The sequence below is a fragment of the Schistocerca cancellata genome, chromosome 1 (genome assembly GCF_023864275.1).
Source record: "Schistocerca cancellata isolate TAMUIC-IGC-003103 chromosome 1, iqSchCanc2.1, whole genome shotgun sequence".
NCBI lineage: Eukaryota > Metazoa > Arthropoda > Insecta > Orthoptera > Acrididae > Schistocerca > Schistocerca cancellata.
Genome location: NC_064626.1, coordinates 1,166,618,403 through 1,166,641,841, shown reverse-complemented (window position 1 = coordinate 1,166,641,841; position 23,439 = coordinate 1,166,618,403). Strand labels below are relative to the sequence as shown.

The window sequence follows — 23,439 nt, the reverse complement described above, 5'->3', positions numbered from 1 at the left end:
CCCACGCCCCTCCTATCCGCTTCCTCCACTGAGGATGACACTGCGGTCGGATGGTCCCGGTAGGCCACTCGTGGACTGAAGACGGAGTGCTTTCTTTTTTATCAATCTCCTGCAGGCTCAAAGACTTAATAAGGCCAGTAGTTTATTAACCAAGTAGTGGGCAATTTTGTTAATTTGTTGTCACTGAAATTCAATCACCATTCGGTTTGGTTTTGAACCTGATGTCACTCCTTAGATAAGTGCCTGGCTACAAATCTAAAAGTTTCAGTTTCAAGGCCGGCCGGTGTGGCCCAGCGGTTCTAGGCGCTTCAGTCTGGAACCGCGCGACTGCTACGGTCGCAGGTTCGAATCCTGCCTCGGGCATGGATGTGTGTGATGTCCTTAGGTTAGTTAGGTTGAAGTAGTTCTAAGTTCTAGGGGACTGATGACCTGAGATGTTAAGTCCCATAGTGCTCAGAGCCATTTGAACCATTTTTCTGTGAAAAATGGAAGTTTCATCGAGGTTCGGGGTCCACGTTAAACGGTGCCCCCCCCCCCCTCTCACCCTAATAACTGGCTGCATAACTCAATCCAAAGGCCGAAGAAGGGCAAGAGCATAATATGTCGACAAGGGCCACGCTTAGTAAAGCATTTCACTGTCCAGAGCAAACTTCGAATTGTGAAGAATTTCACTTTTACTTTCCAGTTTGATATGTTCGACAGATTTCAAATGAGTCCCAACACTTTAAAGCATTTCTAGAGAGAGAGAGAGAGAGAGAGAGAGAGAGACCGCAGAAAGGTTTACCAAACCGCTTGCCAGTTACTATACAACTGTGAATTAAAATATTGTCGTATCTTTAGATTACGAAAACATTTTCTGTTGTGCATATGTTCAGTTTTGCCTGTCTAAGATCATTTGGATTTTCAGCTTCCATACCTTCAGTTGAGGTGTAATTCTGCCTGACGATGATCTCACATGACACCCGCGACTGTTAATCCCAATATCCCCACCAGTATGTGAGGTATTGCTGGAGTCACAACAAAGACACGCCCCACTTCTCTATTTTCAGTGTAACTGTGAATATACATGCAAAGCACGTCATTTGACTCAGCATTTGCCGCGTTAAAAAAGAAAGGAAAAATGGACGTCAAAGTTGGTTACATATGACAGACGGAAGAGATTTAGATATATACTCGAACAGCGCTTTCTATTATTGAGCTGTCTCTACAGGGTAATTTTGCTGATTGGGGAGAAGCAGCATGAAACGACGCCTGAGAGGATGGGGAGCATGGTCATGTGGCCGGAAATGCGTTCCAGGGGAGGTACACCTACTCGAAGCTGGCGATAAAAAATCTTTGACAGTGCAGGCTTCAGTGGTCGAAAGCGAAACATGATAACGCGCAAGACTAGTGGGTATGTTCTGTCTGTACTAGTGTTTTAGTTCCACAAAAGGGCAGTGATCTGGTGCACCATCATGTAGCACTTACATTACCCTTCGTATCAAAGGTAGGTCTTCCAACTCGGGGGACAGTGTCATCCACAGGAACTGCAGGTATGCCTCGTCCCTCACACATTGTGGAAGAATGACTGGGCCCACTAGGCAGTCGCCTATAATCCCTGCCACCTCGCACTGAGGCTGAACCGCACCTGATGGTTCTTTGTCACCATACCGTGGGGATTCTCCATAGCCCGTAGATGGGTGTTGTGAAAACGATACTGTCCCTCATAAAGGCAGCCTCATCGGTGACAGGAATACTAGCGCCTCGGTGGCCTGTGCGATGAACGGGCGACACAACCGTCAGCACAAAGGCACGTACATAGGTAGTAAGGCCTACATACATTTTAAATCATACCGTAGTGGCAGTTGTTGCGGAGAAAGCTCCCATGGTCGTACCCTATACTGGTGAGCTACTCGCCTGCTCCTGGTACCGGAGTGACTGCCAAAGATATTCTATCTGCACCTACAAGTTGAGGGATCGTTTCCTACAGTTTGCACCCGTTTAGCAATGCCAACCTGTAGACATATCAAATGTGTGAGACTGTTTGTGTTATGTTTTAAGGGGGGTAGGACGTCAAACGGGCCGACTTGGAGCAGGAGAGGCACCACAGAACATTTTAATTTCCACTCTCTATACTTTTACAAGTAAATTCATAAAACTTTGTCAGCATGACCAGGAAAGATTCAGGATTCACACTCGTAGCTGCGGAAGTTCAAAAACACAACAAAATAATTTTTATTTACATGTGAAATTTCATGATTTTTTCACTTACTATTGGCTGCTTTTGTTGCTATAGGTACACTTTCCTTCATAAGTAAGAGAGACTGTTCGATGAATTTTGCACAGCATACAAACCATACTTACAGGTGTCTGACACTCTAGAATCTATTTAATTTATGAAAAAACGAATGAGCCGTAACGGTTTAAACTTTATGTTTAGAAAAAAACAAATTTTGTAGTTAATTAACTCAATTTTTACCACAGTTTTTAATAGATTTGGAAAATTCTAGAATTTCATACATCTGTAAGTATGGTTTGTATGCTGTGCAAAATTCATCAAAGAATCTCTCTTACTTGTGAAGAAAAATGTACCTATAGCAACAAATAAAGCCAACAGTAAGTGAAAAAAATGATGGAATTTCATATCTAAAAAAAAATTATTTTGTTACGTTTTTGCACTTCCACTGGTATGAGTGTGAATCCTGAATCCTTCCTGGTCGTGCTGACAAAGTTTTATGAATTTATTTGTAAAAGTATACACAGTAGAAAATAATATGTCCTTTGGTGCCTCTCCTGCTCCAAGTCGGTCCGTTTGACGTCCTAGCCCCCTTAAGGAAACTAGCATCTTGTTGTCTTGCGGATAGAAAACGACCTGTGGCCAGTTAATAGTTTAGGATTGCTGCAGTGAGTAACTCTAAGATGTCGTAGATCTGAACTTCTGGAATAGGCTGTACTATCTGATAACACGTTGGACAATTTAATTTAAATGGGGCCCCCGATCTAGAAACAAGCAAGATTTTTAGCTACGAGACAATAGGCGTTTGATGCCAGGCCAGCAAGTTCCACCTCGTCCCCTGCCGATACGGCAGCGGTGGCTTCGCTGTGGGGCTCACCTCGGGCAGCAGGTGGAGGAAGGTGGTGCAGAGCAGCGCGCCGCCCCCGAAGGCGAGCAGCAGCGAGATCAAGAGCGCGGCGCAGGGGCTGGAGCCCAGCTGGTAGCGGCCGCCCCCGCCGCCGCCGTCGGCGCGCCGCCTGTGCAGCCGGCTGAATATGAGCGGCGTGAGGCCCAGCAGCGTGGAGGCGCCGCCCAGCACCACCATGGCCACCACCTTGGCTGTCACGATTCCCGTGTCCTGCGACATCTCGGCGCTCTCGCTTCCTGTAAACCGAACAGGCAGATTCGCTTTCATTCTCGCTGGCGACAACAGAAACTCTAGTAAATATTAAACGTGTTTCGGTCGAGGAACAGATGATGCGTCGCAGAAGTGTTCAACAAAATTTTGTGTGAGATCCTACAAGAGAGGCGTCATACTGTGAGAAGAGCCGAACTCCCAAAATTCTGAAAGATCACGTTCCCAGAGTAATGTTTGTTTATTACTGCCCAGTACAAGAACATTAACACATGTAAAATGCACTAAAATACATGTAAAATGCACTAAAATATCTCGATGCATCAGTGTTATCAATTTACACTAAGCAAAAACAATACACCTAAATGGTGACTTGTGACGTCATCCTGTTAGAAGCAGACAAATCCTATCTCAGAATTACGACGTGTCTTATTAATCAAATGAAGTTGCATAAAATTCTGTTATGCTGATGGCCAGCTACTCGAATAATTCAATGATTTAAATGACGTTGTGAGTCCCTCACAATTTGCCGGTTCTGTACTCATGCAAATAGTGTTTATAGTATATTATCATAACTTTGTTGAAAGGGAGTGCAAGAGCTGAAAAACTACAAAAACAAGAATCGCTAGAAAAATGACAAAATAAAAATAAAAAATGTTATTGTGACATATATCTAACGACTGCGTTTGATAACAGTATTACGAAACTGGAATTTTGTCCCGACAAAATGTTATGACAGTTATCGATATATATTTAACGAAGTTTCAGTTAATTAATAGTAGAAACTAATTAAATAATCGCCGGCCGCGGTAACCGTGCGGTTCTAGGCGCTTCACTCCGGAACCGCACGACTGCTACGGTCGCAGGTTCGAATCCTGCCTCGGGTATGGATGTGTGTGATGTCCTTAGGTTAGTTAGGTTTAAGTAGTTATAAGTTCTAGGGGACTGATGACCACAGATGTTAAGTCCCATAGTGCTCAGAGCCATTTGAACCATTTTTTAATAAATAATCGTCTTTTAAGTGAGACTGGTTATCAGAATGAAGGAAGTTTGACCTCATGCCTCGATTGAAATACGTCAGTTGCTTCAAAAAGGTTTTTCTAAAAAAATAAGACGAGCAGTGTTCTCATATCAGGCTTCGCGGGACTTGTTGATGGAAGCCACTTCCCACAAACCCTATTACATCACTGTCAATAAGAGGTGGTTTTAATTTCTAATACATGCTAGTAAAGCTGAGTATAATTTCTAAAGGAGAAACTAAGTATGAAAACTTGAACCACACCAAGAAAGCTAACAAACGAAATATAGTTAAAAAGCTCGGGACGGATAATTCCATGCAATTTTATGTAGTCGCTGAGTGTGTTATGTTATATTAGAACCACCTTTTATTATGCAAAATTTTAGGTTATACCTTAAGTTTTTAACTGGAGCACTTTATTTGGAATAGATCATATGGTCCCAATCGAACACAGATTTCTGGTAAACACAGCGAGTGCAATAGAATTATATCACAAAAAGTGCATATGTACACACAAGTACTCCATTGCCCTCACGACCGCCTGTACATCCAGTACTGAAGAAGTAACTTTTGCTATTTGACTAAGATCTTAACGAAAATTATAGTATTATCAGCTCTGTCTTCCAAAATTGAAATTTTCGCACGCATTGGATGACTGCATGGCATGTCTAGGACCAATTCACTCGTTGACTGGTTACCAAAGTCCCCTGATTTGAATCCCATTCAAGATGTGGGTTGTGGGAGGAATTATTTCGATCTTGAGTCCCGTAGAACTTTGTTGAGTCTTTGCCACAGCGATTCTCTACTTTTTATCAACTGTCGTGAATATAGCTTGTTCCGATGTCCGGGACGAGTTTCCTGGTTGTAATCGCTTTGTAACGGCTACAGTAAACACAGTGATGTTGTGAACAACCTGTATGAGTTAGTCCGTCAGTAGAGAGGTGTGTAAAGTTTTATCCAGTTAGCTTACTACTGATTGATGACCAAAGTATAACCTCTTGTACTTGGAAACAAATGGGTGGTTGTCTGCAGAATGCGTGACTGCTCAATAACTCAGCGCGGCGAATTCCCGCCAACTTGGCAGTGATATTTTCGCTTGCAGCTGCAGCCGACGGGGCTGTCTAAGGAAGTGCGTCAGTATTATTAACATTTGGTTCGGGGACCACATCATTGCATGAGGTGTTCATGCACATTGTCTTGCACCGCTTATGAGTGGAGGGAATACATGCACAAAGAGTATGGCGAAATCCTGTGTAGAGTTCCGTCTAGGCAAGTCAAAGGCGTCCACTAGAGGAAAGGCTACTCTCCACGACAAAACACTCCATTACTTGACTCATTTCCCTTTTTTAAACATTTAATGCCCTCAGGTATTACGTATTTTTGTGTAAATGCATTCGAAACATTATATGATATTCACGAAATTATATGGTTGCATTTACCAATCATCTAAACTTGCTCTCTCGCCCGTTTTATGCCATCCTGCAATTAATTGCATCTGCTACTTCTGCAAGAGACGTGTTCCTACTCTGCTGAGAAAACTGCCCCTCTGCCTCCTCCCCCCCCCCCCCCACAAACACACAAAACACACACCTATCTCTAGTTCTGCTGGCCTAAGATGATACAAAAAAAAAAGGAATGTAAACAGTTTTTAAGGCCCGTCGACACCGAGGTCGTTAAGAGAGAGCCCCCATCTCGTGGTCGTGCGGTAGCGTTCTCGCTTCCCACGCCCGGGTTCCCGGGTTCGATTCCCGGCGGGGTCAGGGATTTTCTCTGCCTCGTGATGGCTGGGTGTTGTGTGCTGTCCTTAGGTTAGTTAGGTTTAAGTATTTCTAAGTTCTAGGGGACTGATAGCCATAGATGTTAAGTCCCATAGTGCTCAGAGCCATTTGAACATTTTTTTGAACGTTAAGAGAGACAAGCACTAGCTCAGAATGGACAAAGGACTCAGACGTGATCTTTTCTAAGAGACCATCTCAGCATTTACGTCACAGGTGATACAAGAAAATCACGGAAAGCATAAATTTGAATGACCGGGCGAGGATTTCACACCTGCTTCTCCTGAGTATGAGTGTACAGTCTTAACTAATCGGCAATAAAATTAAATATCTGATTGTTTGTGGTAGAGAAAAATACAAGTAATGTGTGTCCTAAAAGAATTCACAGAAACCGAACATAATTTTCCGTTCTTTGCCTGTGGGACCATCATGCATCGATTTGGAGTCGTATCTGATGCGTCTTTCTTCTTGGTGGATTTAGCATCTGTGTCTGTGCTCACACGCTCTTCTTCTGAAATCATGTCACAACAGTCTAATTGAATCATCTGTGCCTCCCCGAAAGCTGGAAACGTGTTAGAGCGGAAGAATAATAAACGTCACCGAAGTTCGTAAATTAATTGAATTCAGGCTATCATCGGCTGCAGAACCAAAAAGAATGCCTCCATTATCCAGAGCTCTCATACCCTACGTGCAGTCTTTCGCATGTAATCCGGTAGTGCGGGCCGCGAAAGTGGAGTAAGCGTGATGCAGTTATTTTTCTATTAGCGCCATTAAGGACAGCTCCATAACCACGTGCAGAAGACACTCTAAGTGGGACGGCGCCATTGAGTTAGGATGATACTGTAATGCACGTTGGGCTCTCCTAGGAACAGAGTACTCACCCTACAGTCGCGTTTCCAAAGTTCAGTATTTACAGCCTAGTCTAACAATCAAAATTTCCGCAGCCACAAATTTTCGACAGAAAAATTAAACAGTATATTCATCAATCCGTTGCTTAACAGCATACAGAGAACGGGCGGTAGCGATTTCCCCCAGAAGATTTGGCATCTCAGGTCTCTGAATCACGGTATTGTAGTGATGTCCGAACCCTGGCGGTGAAATACAAATTCATTGACAGTAATTGGCCGAAAAGGAGAGAACTATTGGTGATGTACACCTGAAGATCACCCGTCTGTATACACTCGTCAGGTATGTACATTGCTTTACAAAGAAAGTGAAGCAGACATCAGGAGAGGAAGAAGCGAAATAAAACTTCATGGGTTCAGAGGGTACATGATGTTATTTAAAGGATTACAAAGTCGAGTCAAATTTATAAAGAACTTGACAGTATGAACCTATTAATCAGTAAGATGTTGCACCTTCTATAGTCTGGATGTATGCGCTAATTCCGTTGGGAAGGCTGTTATGAAGCCGTTGTATTGTCGCCTACGGAAAGCAAGTCCACAACTGCTGTAACTGGTCCCTGATATCCTTGAGATGGAGATGACGTCGGAGCTGGTACCACATATGTACACATGACCTATTGGGGACAGCATGCACTTTGAGTAGCCGATTTTGACCAGAAAGTCGCTCGTGTAAAACGGGCTTGACAGTGGACGTGAAAAGGCAGTTGATGAAGATAACAGTGTGTAACCATGAACGTGCACAAATTCAGATTGTATGTAGAATATGAGCCAGATTCCTAATTGAAAATAAGGATCTCAACGACGGATACGTAGCCAAGCAAATACGTCATCAGAGACAACAACACTGCTGTGAGCGATGTGCGAAACTGGTCACTTCGATTGCCCCAGTAGGTTCTCTGCGAAGAGGGGGGAGCCAGCTGCCCGCGTGCCCGACGCAGGACAAAGGATTGTCGGTAACGGTCGGTTCGTGTGTGCCGCTGCCAGTCGGACAAAAAGACAGAGGGGTGCTGGGGGAAATGAAGGTACGTGACGGCATTTTGGAGGAAAACAGAACGGAGAAAAACAGTGCACCTCTGAATAACAGCACCACCAAGCATATCAAAAGAGACAAAACCGTAACAAGACCTAGGACAACGGATCGCAGATGATCTCAGTGAAACTGTAGCTCCTGAACAAAGGAAAATCAAACTAGATAGGTCATACTACCCTTGCAGGAAAATGTTCAGCTGGAAACATTTATCGATGAATATTACCACTGTAACACAGTAGTGAGACCGTCAGTCCTCTATCCCTAGCCAAGAAGACTCCAATAAGACACCTCGAATTACAAGAAAGGAAATTCCTGCGACAACGGAGGGACCATGGATTCTACCAGATTCGAGACGATGGTATAAACTCCACATTGAACTCTACTAACGGCAAGAAAAACTCACTGATGTCACCAGAAGAAGCTTCCTAGCCACCTATATAAAAGGCATCCCATAGGTTTTCACATTAGATCTTTTAATACCCAACAACGGTAAGACCATTGTTTCCATATGGAGCAAGCAAACAGAAAAAGATCTTGCATAACTTAATCTTAGGCAAGTCATAGTAACTAACATGGATGACTTATCACTTAGGTATTTTAACCAGACCCTTCTTTACCAAACCTGACAGAGAGAGGACAGGAAAAGGTCCAAGGATTTTAAGGTAGAGTTCAGCAAGAAAATGAAGGAAGACATGGCTAAAAGAAAAGCTCAGTGTACTAACTAGAAAACTGTTACTAAACTTCATCAAGAACACAGAAGTGGCAACGACAACAGCACAGCACCGTGATCTGCTGGTGAACCGAACAAGTTAAAAAAATAGGCCTTAAGAAATGACAATCTAAGTGCACAGAATATGTGCAGAGAAAAGCAAGGAAGACGTTAAATTATGATATACCGTCACCTGAAAGGAAGTTCAAGTTTCTGATTTATTCACAAGCGTAAATAAAAAAAGAACAGCAGAAAAAATTTACGAAAAAATTATGACAACTCAACAAAAATATATAAAATGAAGGAGACGAGATCAGTGCAACGCATAAGAGAGTACAATTTAAAGGCCTTGTATTAATTAACGAAATCTTTGTTGCGATCTTCCATCAGAAGACTGGTTTGACCTAACTCTACATGCTACCCTATCCTGTGCACGCTACTTAATCTCTACACAACTACTGCTACCTACGTCCATTTCAAACTGATTACTGTATTCATCTCTTGGCCTCTCTCTACAAATTTTAGCCTCCACACTTCCCTCCAATACTTACCTGGTAACCACTTAATATCTCAAAATGTGTCCTACCAACCGATCTCATCTTTTAGTCAAATCCTATTCAATACCTCATCATTCGCTACGTGATCGACCCATCTAATCTTCGGCATTCTTCTGTAGCACCACATTGCAAGAGCTTCTACTGTCTTCTTGTCTAAACTGTTTATTGTCCATCTTTCACTTACATACAAGGCTACAGTGCATACAAAGACTTTCAGGAAAGACTTCCTGAAACTTAAATCCATATTACAATGTTAACGAGTTTCTCTTCTTCAGAAACGCTTTTCTTCCTATTGCCAGTCTATATTTTATTTCCTTTCGACTTCGGCCATCATCATTTATTTTTCTGTCCAAACAGCAAAACTCATCAGCTACTTTTAGTGTCTCATATTCTAATCTAATTCCCTCAGCATCACCTAACTACAGTCCATTACCTTTCTTTTACTTTTGTTAATGATCATCTGATAATCTCTTTTCAAGGCACTATTTGTTCCGTTCGTTTGTTGTTCAAGGTTCTTTACTGTCTGACAGAATTACAGTTCAGTTAACTTTTGTTAATGATCATCTGATAATCTCTTTTCAAGACACTATTAGTTCCGTTAGTTTTGTTATTCAAGGTTCTTTACTGTCTGACAGAATTACAATGTCATTGGCAAATCTCAAAGTTTTTATTTCTTCTCCCTTATCTTTGACTCCTTCTCTAAGGCCTTCTTCTGTTTCCTATACTGCTTGTTCAACGTAAAGATTGGGTATAGGCAAAAATTTTGTTTCATTCTCTTTCCATCTGCTTTCTTTCATGTCCTTCGACTATTATAATTGCTGTCTCGTTTCTGTACAAGTTGTAAATGGCCTTAGACTCCCATCACTTTATCTGTACCACCTTCAAAATTTCAGAGCGTATTTCAGTTAGCATAATTAAAAGCTGTTCACAATTAAGTGCAGAAAAAGAAAACAATAACAGAGAAAAAGTTTATACATAAATCAGTGAATAATAAATGAGAGAAACTGTTGAAAACAAAGTGAACAATAATTTTGAATATTTTAAAGCTAATTAATGAAAAAATTTGGACAGCTGTGTTTGTCTAACACATTTGATGTGACCCATGAAGCCGGTTCTTTTCTTGTGACCAGACACTCATTAAGTCAGACAGAGAGACTTGCACGTTAAATATATGTAGTCACTCAAAAGAAGCTGTTTATCTGCTTAGGGTTCATTGCTATCTCTGACATTAGAAAATGGATGGAATATGAAAATCGCTTTTCCCATCTCAGCGAGAACACATTACTTATGGATCATTTGAAAACAGCTATGCCTTGCGTAAGTGAGCGCATGTGTTTGAAGCAAGGGCGGACTGTGAAGCACGCCGAAAAGAAAAATAGAAAAGGTTTAACTCAATCACATTTGAAACATCCTATGCGAGTTCTGGGAAGCTGTCACCAAGAAGGAAATGCAGCTACTTACTCCTTTCTACTCTGAAGTGCTCCTAGGGATTCCGATCCTGTATACTTTCTTATAGAAATTTTCAGACGCTCAAAATAGATAGATTTCTAGCCGAACACTTCCTTCTGAAAGAGAAAGCCTAACATGGATAGTAGGCTGACAGACACAAGTAACGTGGATAAAGAAATAAACACTGTCAAGGACAGTTTTACTTACAGAATATACAAGCGAGAAACGAGAGAACGTGAAATCGTCTCGGCAGTTGGCACCAGATGTTTTGCAGGGCAGCAGCGATCCTTTTAGCACCTGAACAGCAGCAGAGGCTGGTGAACAATGAACCGCAGTCACACGTGAAAGCGTGTAAGGAAGCCTGACGTGAATGGGAACACCTTGTAGCCCATGCTTCCTGGATACGTACCGGGTGACGCGCGCACACGACCGGAAAACACGAATGATTTGTCACGCTTCCGAAAACGAGAGGCTGGTGTCGCAGAAGAGTCAAGGACGTTTTTACGTGCCTTGCAGTGAGTAAGGGTGGGAGAGGAGGTAGTGGGGTGGGGGAGAGAGACCGGATTGCCGGAAGGGGGGGGGGGGAGGACGCAGACGAGGAGAAAGGAAGGAGAGCGGCCTTGCGACGTCTCGGAGTCGGCACACACGGCGTGTCTGTTCTGCTCTCGGCGCAGAACGCCGCGCGCTTTGCGGTCGACAGCGAATGGCCGTGTTTCACGCCCGCACGTCTCTCCAGGGAAAGTAAAAAACATTAGCCGTCGTGCCGCAACGACAAAGTCACCTGCCCTACGGCAGTATGTCGCTCTAGGAAGACTTGTGCAAAACAACATTCTTGCCTGGCCAAAGACATTCTAATTCAGCTATCATTTCGTAGCGTAGCTCGGCAGCCGAACTAATAAAACGTCATAAATACAAAAAAGCAGACTTCCATCTTCGCTTCAGCCTAAGATAATTTGCTTAAGTGAAATCCTTCGATCGTACCACATCGCAGAAAACACGTCTGTTGTTTCCAGAATGAGATTTTCACTCTGCAGCGGAGTGTGCGCTGATATGAAACAGAAGTGAAGCTGTGAGGACGTGGCATGAGTCGTGCTTGGGTAGCTCAGTTGGTAGAGCACTTGCCTGCGAAAGGCAAAGGTCCCGAGTTCGAGTCTCGGTCCGGTACACAGTTTTAATCTGCAAGGAAGTTTCACGTCTGTTGTTGTTCAAAATTGACACATTTCTTCCTTCGGTCCACTTTATGCGCAGCTTGTTGCGCCAGCAGTATATCTCAAACGCTGCTTGTATCTGGCCTTATGTGTCAATGTTATGCCACCATAAAATAAGGCGGAAGATACGAGTGTTTACTTCCCGTGTTGCAGATGGTTAACCCAACATAGATGAAAGAATGTACGACTTCCAATAGCTTTAATCAGTATCTCCAGGCGCCTTTCTCCTCGAGTCAACCTAAAAATTCTCCAGTTCTTGTGAGAAGAGATGGAGAAAATCTAGAGAAAGTAATCATGGAAGATCGAGGGCAAGAGCCTGGGGGGAAGAGCAACAACCAGGTGGATAGATCAAGTCAACATCTCCGGTCTGCCTCTTCAGCAGGCTATAAGAGTAGCTGATGACCGACTGAGGTGGAAATGCTTTGTTTATGGGATCACGGTGCCCAGCAATGAGCACAATAACTTGTGATGATGACAATGATGATGATGATGATGACGATACCGATGATGATGATAGTGATGATGATGACGCTTGTTGTTGCTCGCTAACTCAGAGGATAAGCATCAGAAAACAGGTTCTTGATTCAGTCCTCAGTAGGTCTCAGATTTTTTTGTCACTTGCCTACATCTAAATGCACACTCTGCAAACCACAATGAAGTACGTAGCAGAGGATACCTAGCATTGTACCACATGACGCCTTCTTCTCGTTCCAAACACGTATCGAGAGGGGAAAAGGCTTTGTGCACGCTGTAATTAGTCTAAACTTGTCCTCGTGCTCCCTACGGCAGGTTCCAGTACATTTCTAGATTATTCACTAATACTGGTTCTTGAACCATTGTACAGGGTTATTACAAATGATTGAATCGATTTCACAGCTCTACAATAACTTTATTATTTGAGATATTTTCACAATGCTTTGCACACACATACAAAAACTCAAAAAGTTTTTTTAGGCATTCACAAATGTTCGATATGTGCCCTTTAGTGATTCGGCAGACATCAAGCCGATAATCAAGTTCCTCCCACACTCGGCGCAGCATGTCCCCATCAATGAGTTCGAAAGCATCGTTGATACGAGCTCGCAGTTCTGGCACGTTTCTTGGTAGAGGAGGTTTAAACACTGAATCTTTCACATAACCCCACACAAAGAAATCGCATGGGGTTAAGTCGGGAGAGCGTGGAGGCCATGACATGAATTGCTGATCATGATCTCCACCACGACCGATCCATCGGTTTTCCAATCTCCTGTTTAAGAAATGCCGAACATCATGATGGAAGTGCGGTGGAGCACCATCCTGTTGAAAGATGAAGTCGGCGCTGTCGGTCTCCAGTTCTGGCATGAGCCAATTTTCCGCGGGCTACGCGTGAAACTTGCCCGCACGCGTTCTACCGTTTCTTCGCTCACTGCAGGCCGACCCGTTGATTTCCCCTTACAGAGGCATCCAGAAGCTTTAAACTGCGCATACCATCGCCGAATGGAGTTAGCAGTTGGTGGATCTTTGTTGAACTTCGTCCTGAAGTGTCGTTGCACTGTTATGACTGACTGATGTGAGTGCATTTCAAGCACGACATACGCTTTCTCGGCTCCTGTCGCCATTTTGTCTCACTGCGCTCTGACGGCAGAAACCTGAAGTGCGGCTTCAGCCGAACAAAACTTTATGAGTTTTTCTACGTATCTGTAGTGTGTCGTGACCATATGTCAATGAATGGAGCTACAGTGAATTTATGAAATCGCTTCAATCATTTGTAATAGCCCTGTAAGTAGGCTGTCGTAAGATAGCTGGCGTCTCAACATTTTCGTTTTTCGTTTTTCATCATTTCCACTGGGGGCCGAACCGCACAATAAACCTGGGTTCTGTGTGGGGTGGCGGTGGGGTAAGTGGACTGCTGTAGCTTGTTGTGGGGTTGTGAACCACTGAGGACTACGGTGGGGACGAAGCCTCTCCGTCGTTTCTAGGTCCCCAATACCACACAATACAATAGAATACAAAAGCTACAATTGACTACAAGTACTCGTAGTTCTGCTCCGATCGTACTATAAAACTTACGTGGTCTGCATATGCTGTACGTTTCATTATGTTTCAGCACAGCTTTAATGAAAGACTCTTGAAAATAAACGTAAACTATCCCGAAAAGTGTATTAACAAAATTTCATAAAACCGTATTCAAATGATTACTGTAGGAATATACTACAACCCATTACGTATCGCTCACATAGGGATCGTGAGGATAAGTTAGAACAATTACTGCACGCACAGAGGTATTCAAAAAATCATTCATCCCGCGCTCCAGATTCGAATGGAACAGGAAGAAACCCTAATAACTGGTACAATGGGACGTACCCTCTACCATGCACCTCACGGTGGTTTGGAGAGTACAGATGTAGCTGTAGATGTAGAATGTTTGAAGTTCGTAATTCATCATCACGCCTAGTGGCTCAATACCTATAATAAACAGCGGAAGTGACGTGGGGCAGCGATGTTGAACCGACCTGTATATGTCGGGTAAATTGTCTATTGATGATAATCCTGGAACTAGTGCTGTTACACATAATTTTAATCATTTCACTGAAGTTTCTACCGAATTCGAGATGGTTCAGTACTCGGAACAAGAAATGGTGAGAAATCAAATCGAAGGTCTTTCACTAGCCTATGGTGAAAATTGCTGCTTCTGGTCGTGATATTGCACTATAATAACGATTAGGGTTGTTAAAACTCGCATCTACGTCTATGTTCCGCAAGCCACCTTACGGTATGTGGCGGAGGGTACTTCCAGCACCACTACCTTTTCCTTTTTATTCCATTCCATTCGCGAATGGCGCGTGACAAGAAAGATTTTCGGTAAACCTACGTATTAGCTCTAATTTTTAGGATTTTCTCGTTGTGGTCAATTCTCGACATGCGAGAGGAGAGCTTCTGTCAAGTTTGGAAGGTAGGAGACGAGATACTGGCAGAAGTAAAGCTGTGAGTACCGGGCGTGAGTCGTGCTTCGGTACCTCAGATGGTAGAGCACTTGCCCGCGAAAGGCAAAGGTCCCGAGTTCGAGTCTCGGTCGGGCACACAGTTTTAATCTGCCAGGAAGTTTCGTCCTTAGGTTAGTTAGGTTTACGTAGTTCTAAGTTCTAGGGGACTGATGACCATAGATGTTAAGTCCCATAGTGCTCAGAGCCATATTTTTACGACAACCTCCTTGAACTTCCGACGATATCCTGTAGATGATGTTCATACAGGGTGAACCACAACTCCACCGACAAACTGTCATAGATGACAGCATGGACGTAAACAAGGAAAAGACGTGTAGTAAAAATGGTTTTCAAAACGGACACCTTAAGAGCTACGAGAAGTCGTTCATCTTCACTACTATGAGATGCAGCTCTTCTACGGAATGATCTTAGCTTTCGGTATTTTGAGAGGTGGTAAAATTAACCAAAAACACAAAACAAATTAGTGGTACACAAGAACCCTAAAGCGCGCACGTTAAGAGCTGTGGGCACTTATACGTCTTCGCTATCATTAAAATCATCTATTCTACTACTCACAGCTCTTAAGGTGTGCATTTTTGAGTCCACGTTTACCACATTTTTTTCTCGTTTCGGTCCATACTACCGCCTCTAAAAGTTTGACGGTGGAGTTCTGGTTCACCTTATATGAAGGAAGCAGTAATGGCCCTATGACACTTCTCTGAGGTACTCCTAAAATTACCTTTACGTTTGTCGATTTTGTTCCGCTAAGAGCGACTTGCTGAGTTCTTTCTGCAAGTAAGTCAGCCTGAATCGTCTAACACGTCTGGTCCGATGCTCGCTAAACTCGTGGTTCACTAAACGTCAATGTGGATCTGTACCAAACATCTTCCTGAAGTCAAGGAACACGGCATCAACCTGGGTGTCCTTGTCTTGCATCTCACACGGGCCTACCAAATCCGGTTTTCCAATACTGCTTCTGACTGTCATGTAACACACACACACGCACACACATTCACACAAGCAAGCACACCTCACGCACACATGATGGGCCGAGCTGCCAGAGATGGCGATCATGTGTGCGTGAGGTGTGCTTGCTTGTGTGAATGAATGTGTGTGTTTTCTTTTCCGCCGAAGGCTGTGGCCGAAAGCTAATGTCTAAGTGTCTTTCAGTTGTGCATGTCTTCAACTTAACGTGTCTTCTTTACTGTAAGTAGCAACGTTAACTTTTCTTTATAGCCGAGCTGCCCCCGTCGGAGGTTCGAGTCCTCCCTCGGGCATCGGTGTGTGTGTGTGTTGTCCTTAGCGTAAGTTACTTTAAGTTAGACCGATGACCTCAGCACCTTAGTCTCGTAAGACCTCACCACAAATTTCCAAAATTTTCTTTATATTGTTGTTATCCCAACCAGAAGTTTCCATTGTTTAATTTTGTAAGCTGCTACATTCAATCTATATTTTTCTGACGAAGGCTCTCGCACACAACCGGTGGCTAGTGACAGAACATTTGCCAATTCTGTGCGCAGGAATCTGACTGCGTCTTTCCTCATCATGAAGTTTTCTAACCATTCCAAATATCTAGTATCCCGAAGCAGAATAATACTTGAAGAGTGAACCTTGGCATTTTCTCAACGCCATTAATGTTGGCGAGTCAATAAAACAGTTTCGAATGCATTAGTCGGCGTGGATAAGACATTCAAACACCTCTTCTTGTACAGTCTTATCGTCCTTACGAGTTCTTTGACGTCAGTGGTACTATTGCCTTATTAAAAACTTTGCGAAGGTACTGATAACATTAATTCATTGCGCTGACGTAATAGGAATTGTGCGGACTCCATCCGTGTAGAATAACTGACGCACGCGAGCCCGATATTTGATTACGCTACCAAAATCAATTAATGTAAACGCGACACCAAATAATTGGCTCCAAAATTCTGTTTTCGTCATACACGTCACACGTAGCACGTAAAAGCGTCGAGTCTTTTATTGATAAGGCACCTTACACTATTTCTCGTTGCAGGACGAGCACCGTATTTCATCGCGGTGGGCTACAAGATCATTTTACGGACAGGGCGGCTGATGTGGCCCCGTGGTCTGGTGTCTCCCCATAGCGAGCGCCCCTGGAAGAGGTTACAGAAAAACGACTGCTGGAAAAAGACGCTTTCCCCACGGCTGGAAAATCCAGCCAGCCGCGACCACTGGCACGTATCCGGTGTCCGCCCTGAAGATTGCAGCCACGCAGGGAAGTACCGCATTACACGGGGGTCTTCCAAGTGGATGGTATCTCCCCAGCAGACGTTTCTGTTTGGAGTCCTTATTAATTACGGCGGTGGCTCAATGGTACAAAGGAGGAAATGCTATTAATTGGTTAACAGGACACACTGTGTACTACAGTCTCCTAAGGACACAAGACAAAAAAAGGATGCAGTTACGAGGAAGCATGTTTTAGCGTCCTTTCAAGCAGATTAATGCTAAAGGCGAAGAGGCGTTTATGTTATGTGCTGTATGTAAAATGTTGCCAGTTCAATTTTCTTCCAATCCTTTACTCATTTTAACGGACATACTTTAATTAGGGATCCATAAGAAGCGAAAACCATGCATAAGAGTGTGTGAAACAATTTCTTTATTTATTTATTTCGATGTATTTCCGTGATGCCAACCTTAAGAAGAATAAAGATTTTCATTTACATCGAAGAACATGAATGTACATCAACAAGGACGACGACAAAAACTGCATCGAAGGAAAGAAAAGAGAAGAAGAAGAATTAGTTGTAAAGTGTTCCACGAAGTTTCGGGAGTGCAGCAGTAGACATCTTGCCTCGATATTTAGGCTGACAACCATTCAGTCATCTTCAGGTCTCCAGGTGAGTTTTTGTACTGGAGATAGCTGGTTCTCATCGCAAACTTTATACCAAACATTGGCACGGCGCTATATGGGCAAAGGCAGCCGCTACATGAGAGATTTCTATCGAGTTTCGCGCTCTGTGAAGATATTCCATGGATTATTCTGCCTCGGAAATATTGGCCTCGACAAGATCCTTCTGCGATTAAATTATTAGTGAATCGCTGAAAATAGTTTTGGTGGGAGACCTTATCAATCGTGATGGCGGCTTTCAAGTGTATAATATGTGGACGTGTTGATTTCTTTAATTTCTTCAGAAAGAAAACATTTTATAACTATAGACCATCTAGTGACTGTTGATTTTATCGATTTTGACATCTGAATTTTAACTCGGCGAGCCCGCATTCCCACAGAGAGCGCGCATTTAGTATGACCATTACGCATGCGCCTGCTTGCCATAGATGAAGCAATATCGGATGTGGGCGCGAAACTCTACGGAGGTCAATAATGTGGCAGCTGCCTTTGCGCATGTGTCTCTGCGCCAATTTTTAGTATATAGCTAGCGATGCAAACTAGCAGTCTCCAGTGCTGATCACTCATATGAAGATGGCTGAATGGCCACGAGTTGAAATATAGTGGCAAGAAGTCGACGTAATTCGGCTGCAGTCCCGAGACTTCATGGAATATTCTTTACACCGGGAAAATTTCAAGACATACAGAGGCAGTGAAGTGTTATACTGTGGATCCAAAGGTCTCCAGCTCGATCCCTGGTCATTCCTAGAATTTGTATCTATCACTTATCATTTCTACACCTCTGGAAATGTTAGTGGAGGTGAATAACGCCGAGAGTTGCACCGTGGTTCGGGGTCCCCATTAAAAAATATCTTCTCCCTATAACTGGCTGGGCAAGTTAGTTGAAAACTAGGATGAGGGCAACAGCATGCCACCTCCAAAAGCACCATGCCCAGTAAAGCACTGCGGTGTTCAAACCAATCTTGCGACTGATGCAAGGTTCACGTTACTATCAATAATATATTCTTGGGAAATTTCAATGGGAATCATTGGAAGAAAGACGACACAATTCCCGCGGAACCTTTTTGTGTACATTTAGAGAATCCACATTCGAGACACATAGTGTGACCATTCTGCTGCCAAAGTCGCATACATCGTGTAGGGATCATGAGAATGAGATAAGAGAGATTAGGGCCCAGACATAGGCATAAAGTCAGCCATTTTCCGTCGTTCAGCACACCGATACAATAGGGCGTAAAAATCGCTAATATTGATACGATGTACCCTCCGCCACGCACTGCACTGTGGCTTGCAGAGTATACAGGATGAGCAAGAAATCCACTGACAAACTTTCAGAGGTAGTAGTACTGACGAAAACAAAGAAAGAATGTCTAGTAAACATTGGATCCAAAGTGCATACCTTATGAGCAGAGAGCTTTTCGTCACCTTCGCTACTGTAAAATACCGGGCGTATCAAAATGGGTATCGGGGTTTTAAGGCTTTGTAGCATTTATTACATTCAACATACGCACGCGCAGGCATTGTTTACTGTGACTTCCGTTGCGAAGCGCAAGTAGCAAAGGCTTTCGTGTTTTACAGTTTGCAAGGACTCTGATTGTTCTTATAGAGCAACGTCCTTCCCGTATTAAGTTCCACTGCGATTCTGCACGTGATAATAACACCCGTAGATAGTATTATCAGTCTGAAAACACCGACTGTCTTTGGAAAGAGAAGAGTACGGGATGGCCAAGAAAGACTGAAGAACGTGTTCAGCGAGTGGGAGAGTCTTCCACGCGCAGCAACAAGAAATCAGTTCGAAAGGCTAGTCGTGAGTTAGCAGTTCCAGTGATGTCTGTGTGGAGACTTAAGGAGACGCTAACAGCTACGTCATTATCGTTTGCATTTGTTACAAGCTCTAAAGCCTAGAGACTACGGTTTACTTGTGTCAACGAAATGTTTCTGCATGAACACGAAGATTTCCTGGAGCACGTCATCTTCAGTGATGAATCGACATCTCACTTAAGTGGGAGTGTGAACACACATAATGAGGGTCAGCAAATACGCACGAGATGGTACAGTTGCAACGAGAATCCCCTACATTCAATGCCTTTCATGCTATACAGGGTGTTACAAAAAGGTACGGCCAAACTTTCAGGAAACATTCCTCACACACAAAGAAAGAAAATATGTTATGCGGACATGTGTCCGGAAACGCTTACTTTCAATGTTAGAGCTCATTTTATTATTTCTCTTCAAATCACATTAATCATGGAATGGAAACACACAGCAACAGAACGTACCAGCGTGACTTCAAACACTTTGTTACAGGAAATGTTCAAAATGTCCTCCGTTAGGGAGGATACATGCCTCCACCCTCCGTCGCATGGAATCCCTGATGCGCTGATGCAGCCCTGGAGAATGGAGTATTGTATCACAGCCGTCCACAATACGAGCACGAAGAGTCTCTACATTTGGTACCGGGGTTGCGTAGACAAGAGTTTTCAAATGCCCCCATAAATGAAAGTCAAGAGGGTTGAGGTCAGGTGAGCGTGGAGGCCATGGAATTGGTCCGCCTCTACCAATCCATCGGTCACCGAATCTGTTGTTGAGAAGCGTACGAACACTTCGACTGATATGTGCAGGAGCTCCATCGTGCATGAACCACATGTTGTATCGTACTTGTAAAGGCACAGGTAGAGTATCCCGTATGAAATCATGATAACGTGCTCCATTGAGCGTAGGTGGAAGAACATGGGGCCCAATCAAGACATCACCAACAATGCCTGCCCAAACGTTCACAGAAAATCTGTATTGATGACGTGATTGCACAATTGCGTGCGGATTCTCGTCAGCCCACACATGTTGATTGTGAAAATTTACAATTTGATCACGTTGGAATGAAGCCTCATCCTTAAAGAGAACATTTGCGCTGAAATGAGGATTGACAAATTGTTGGATGAACCATTCGTAGAAGTGTACCCGTGGAGGCCAATCAGCTGCTGATAGTGCCTACATACGCTGTACATGGCACGGAAACAACTGGTTCTCCCGTAGCACTCTCCATACAGTGGCGTGGTCAACGTTACCTTGTACAGCAGCAACTTCTCTGACGCTGATATTAGGGTTATCGTCAACTGCACTAAGAATTGCCTCGTCCATTGCAGGTGTCGTTCTAGGTCTTCCCCAGTCGCGAATCATAGGCTGGAATGTTCCGTGCTCCCTAAGACGCCGATCAATTGCTTCGAACGTCTTCCTGTCGGGACACCTTCGTTCTGGAAATCTATCTCGATACAAACGTACCGCGCCACGGCTATTGCCCCGTGCTAATCCATACATCAAATGGGCATCTGCCAACTCCGCGTTTGTAAACATTGCACTGACTGCAAAACCACGTTCGTGATGAACACCAACCTGTTGATGCTACTTACTGATGTGCTTGATGCTAGTACTGTAGAGCAATGAGTCGCATGTCAACACAAGCACAGAAGTCAACATTACCTTCCTTCAGTTGGGCCAACTGGTGGTGAATCGAGGAAGTACAGTACATACTAACGAAACTAAAATGAGCTCTAACGTTGAAATTAAGCGTTTCCGGACACTTGTCCACATAACATCTTTTCTTTATTTGTGTGTGAGGAATGTTTCCTGAAAGTTTGGCCGTACATTTTTGTAACACCCTGTACATGGGCCTTTCTGTTTCGGTGAAGCAACTGTAACTGGTGTTTCTTGTCTTGACACACTAGAGCTATGGCTCTTTTCTCAGTTGGAAGAAGCTGAACTACAGAACTTTGCCAACAAGACGGTGTGCCGCCTCACTGGCATACCTCAGTACGCGATTGGTTTAACGACGCCGTACCCAAGTGCTGGATCGGCCGCAAGAGGCTGAGTAACAAGAACTTGGAACTTGTTTTGCATGGCCTCCACGTTCACCGACTTGACGCCATGCAATTTTTACCTTTGGGGGGTCACAAAGGATTAGGTGTACGTGCCTCCACAACCAGCAGATCTGGCCGTCTTAAGAAACAAAACTGAAACAAATATTCCAGACACACTGATCAAAGTTTGGGAAGAATTCGCCTATCGATTCGGTGTGCGCTGTATGACGAATAGTGCTCACACTGAACACTTGTAAGGAAACTCTTTGAGTTGGTCTTTCATTTTCTGTGTTATTAATAATTGTTAAGTTGAATGTAACAAATGCTAAAAAGCCTTGAAATCATTTTTTTCTGTTTTTTGGTCCACAGTACCTCCTCCCAGAATGTGGGAAGTGAAGAGCTTACATTAAAAGAAATGTGTTTCACACTATCGAAGATGAAAAAGCGCTCATAGCTCTTGACGTAGACTGTACATTTTACAGCCCATATTTACCGGGCATTTTTCTTTGTTTTGGTCCATACTACCATCTCCGAAAATTTGTCATTGGAGTTCTGGTTTACTCTATATAACTAACCTTGCATCACAGTGAGACCATTAACGATGAACCAGTAGAGAGAGAAAGTGATATTCCATTTTCGAGAACTGGTGCTGTAGACCCGCTGTCTTAGAGAATACTAACTCTATCACGAATGTGTATCCAGTAGACCACCTAAATTATTTCCGTTGACGAACACTAATCATAAAAACATTATTCCAAGGCCATCGCACGTAGCTGTCGATCATTAAGTGATAGAGGCCCAAATGCCTCGCGATAAGCTCTCTCCTGCGTATCGCAGTGCTCGCGCCCGCTGCTAGCTGGATGGCTGGCTGAAAGATTCATCGCTTTCCTCATCGACGCGGGGAAGCACGTTGGCTTGCGATCCGCGTGTTCAGGGTTTATAAAATAGCGAGAGCCGAGGGCTTGCGCAAACACGTGTCCCGAACAGAGTAGAGGGCATTAAGAATAGGACAGTCAGCAGCTCCACCTTAGCAGTCTATGTGCTGATGATAATGAATTGTTGTTCGTAACGTAGCGGTACAACGGAAGGGCGAAGAATTTTTGCAGGATTTCGGAAATCGACTGCGCAAGCGACAACTGTTTCTTTTGGCATAGTGATGTGCAGAAAATATTCCCCTGGCAGATGTGAAAATGACGCAAGGCAATGGAAAGAATATTTTTTGATTATTTTTTGTTTCGTATATGGTTTTTTTGCCACTGAATCGATACCTAACTACAGATGTCTTCTATTATGTACAGTTTTGTCTCTATTGGACTTCGTTATTAACTAAAAATTTGACAATAAACTTGTAACTGTCAATACATGGAAACCAAAACAGTCTTTGATCGCAAATTTGTTTATTCAGTTCAGTGACCGGTTTTGATCGTTACAATCATCGCCAGATTGATTTTTCTCCTTAAACTTAGTAAAATAATCAAATAAAATATTGTTCTGTAATTTTCATCGTCACAAAATGTAAAAAACACAATAAAAACTGTGATGAACACTCATGGCGGTGTTGTAGGGCCGCCGTTAGCTCACTTATCACTCTGATGACCATCATAAGGACGAAAACAGGTAACTGAATTGATTAAAGAACGTTAAATTTATCCATATTTTGCAACTTGAACGTGACTGTATTCAACAGAAAGTAAGTATAAATAAAAATGTTTTGAGTCTTCATTCACAATTGATTTAAGTTTTACTAAATTACAACAGTGCAATTTAATAAAA

At 43.3% G+C, this 23,439-nt stretch overlaps 1 protein-coding gene across 4 annotated transcripts in view; it reads right to left on the bottom strand.

The window, feature by feature from the left end:
- The window catches only part of LOC126093841 (uncharacterized), a 140,148-nt gene that overhangs the window by 105,409 nt on the left and 11,300 nt on the right, over positions 1-23,439 (bottom strand). For 2 of the 4 annotated variants that reach the window (XM_049908750.1, XM_049908754.1), the window contains exons 1-2: positions 10,980-11,181; positions 3,093-3,358 (exon numbers count right to left, since the gene is read on the bottom strand). In XM_049908750.1, the coding sequence (XP_049764707.1) occupies positions 3,093-3,341 (249 nt within the window). In that variant the 5' untranslated portion in view covers positions 3,342-3,358; positions 10,980-11,181. Of the gene's footprint in view, positions 1-3,092; positions 3,359-10,979; positions 11,205-23,439 lie in introns of those variants that run through there. The other 2 variants (XM_049908753.1, XM_049908752.1) reach the window with 2 other exon arrangements.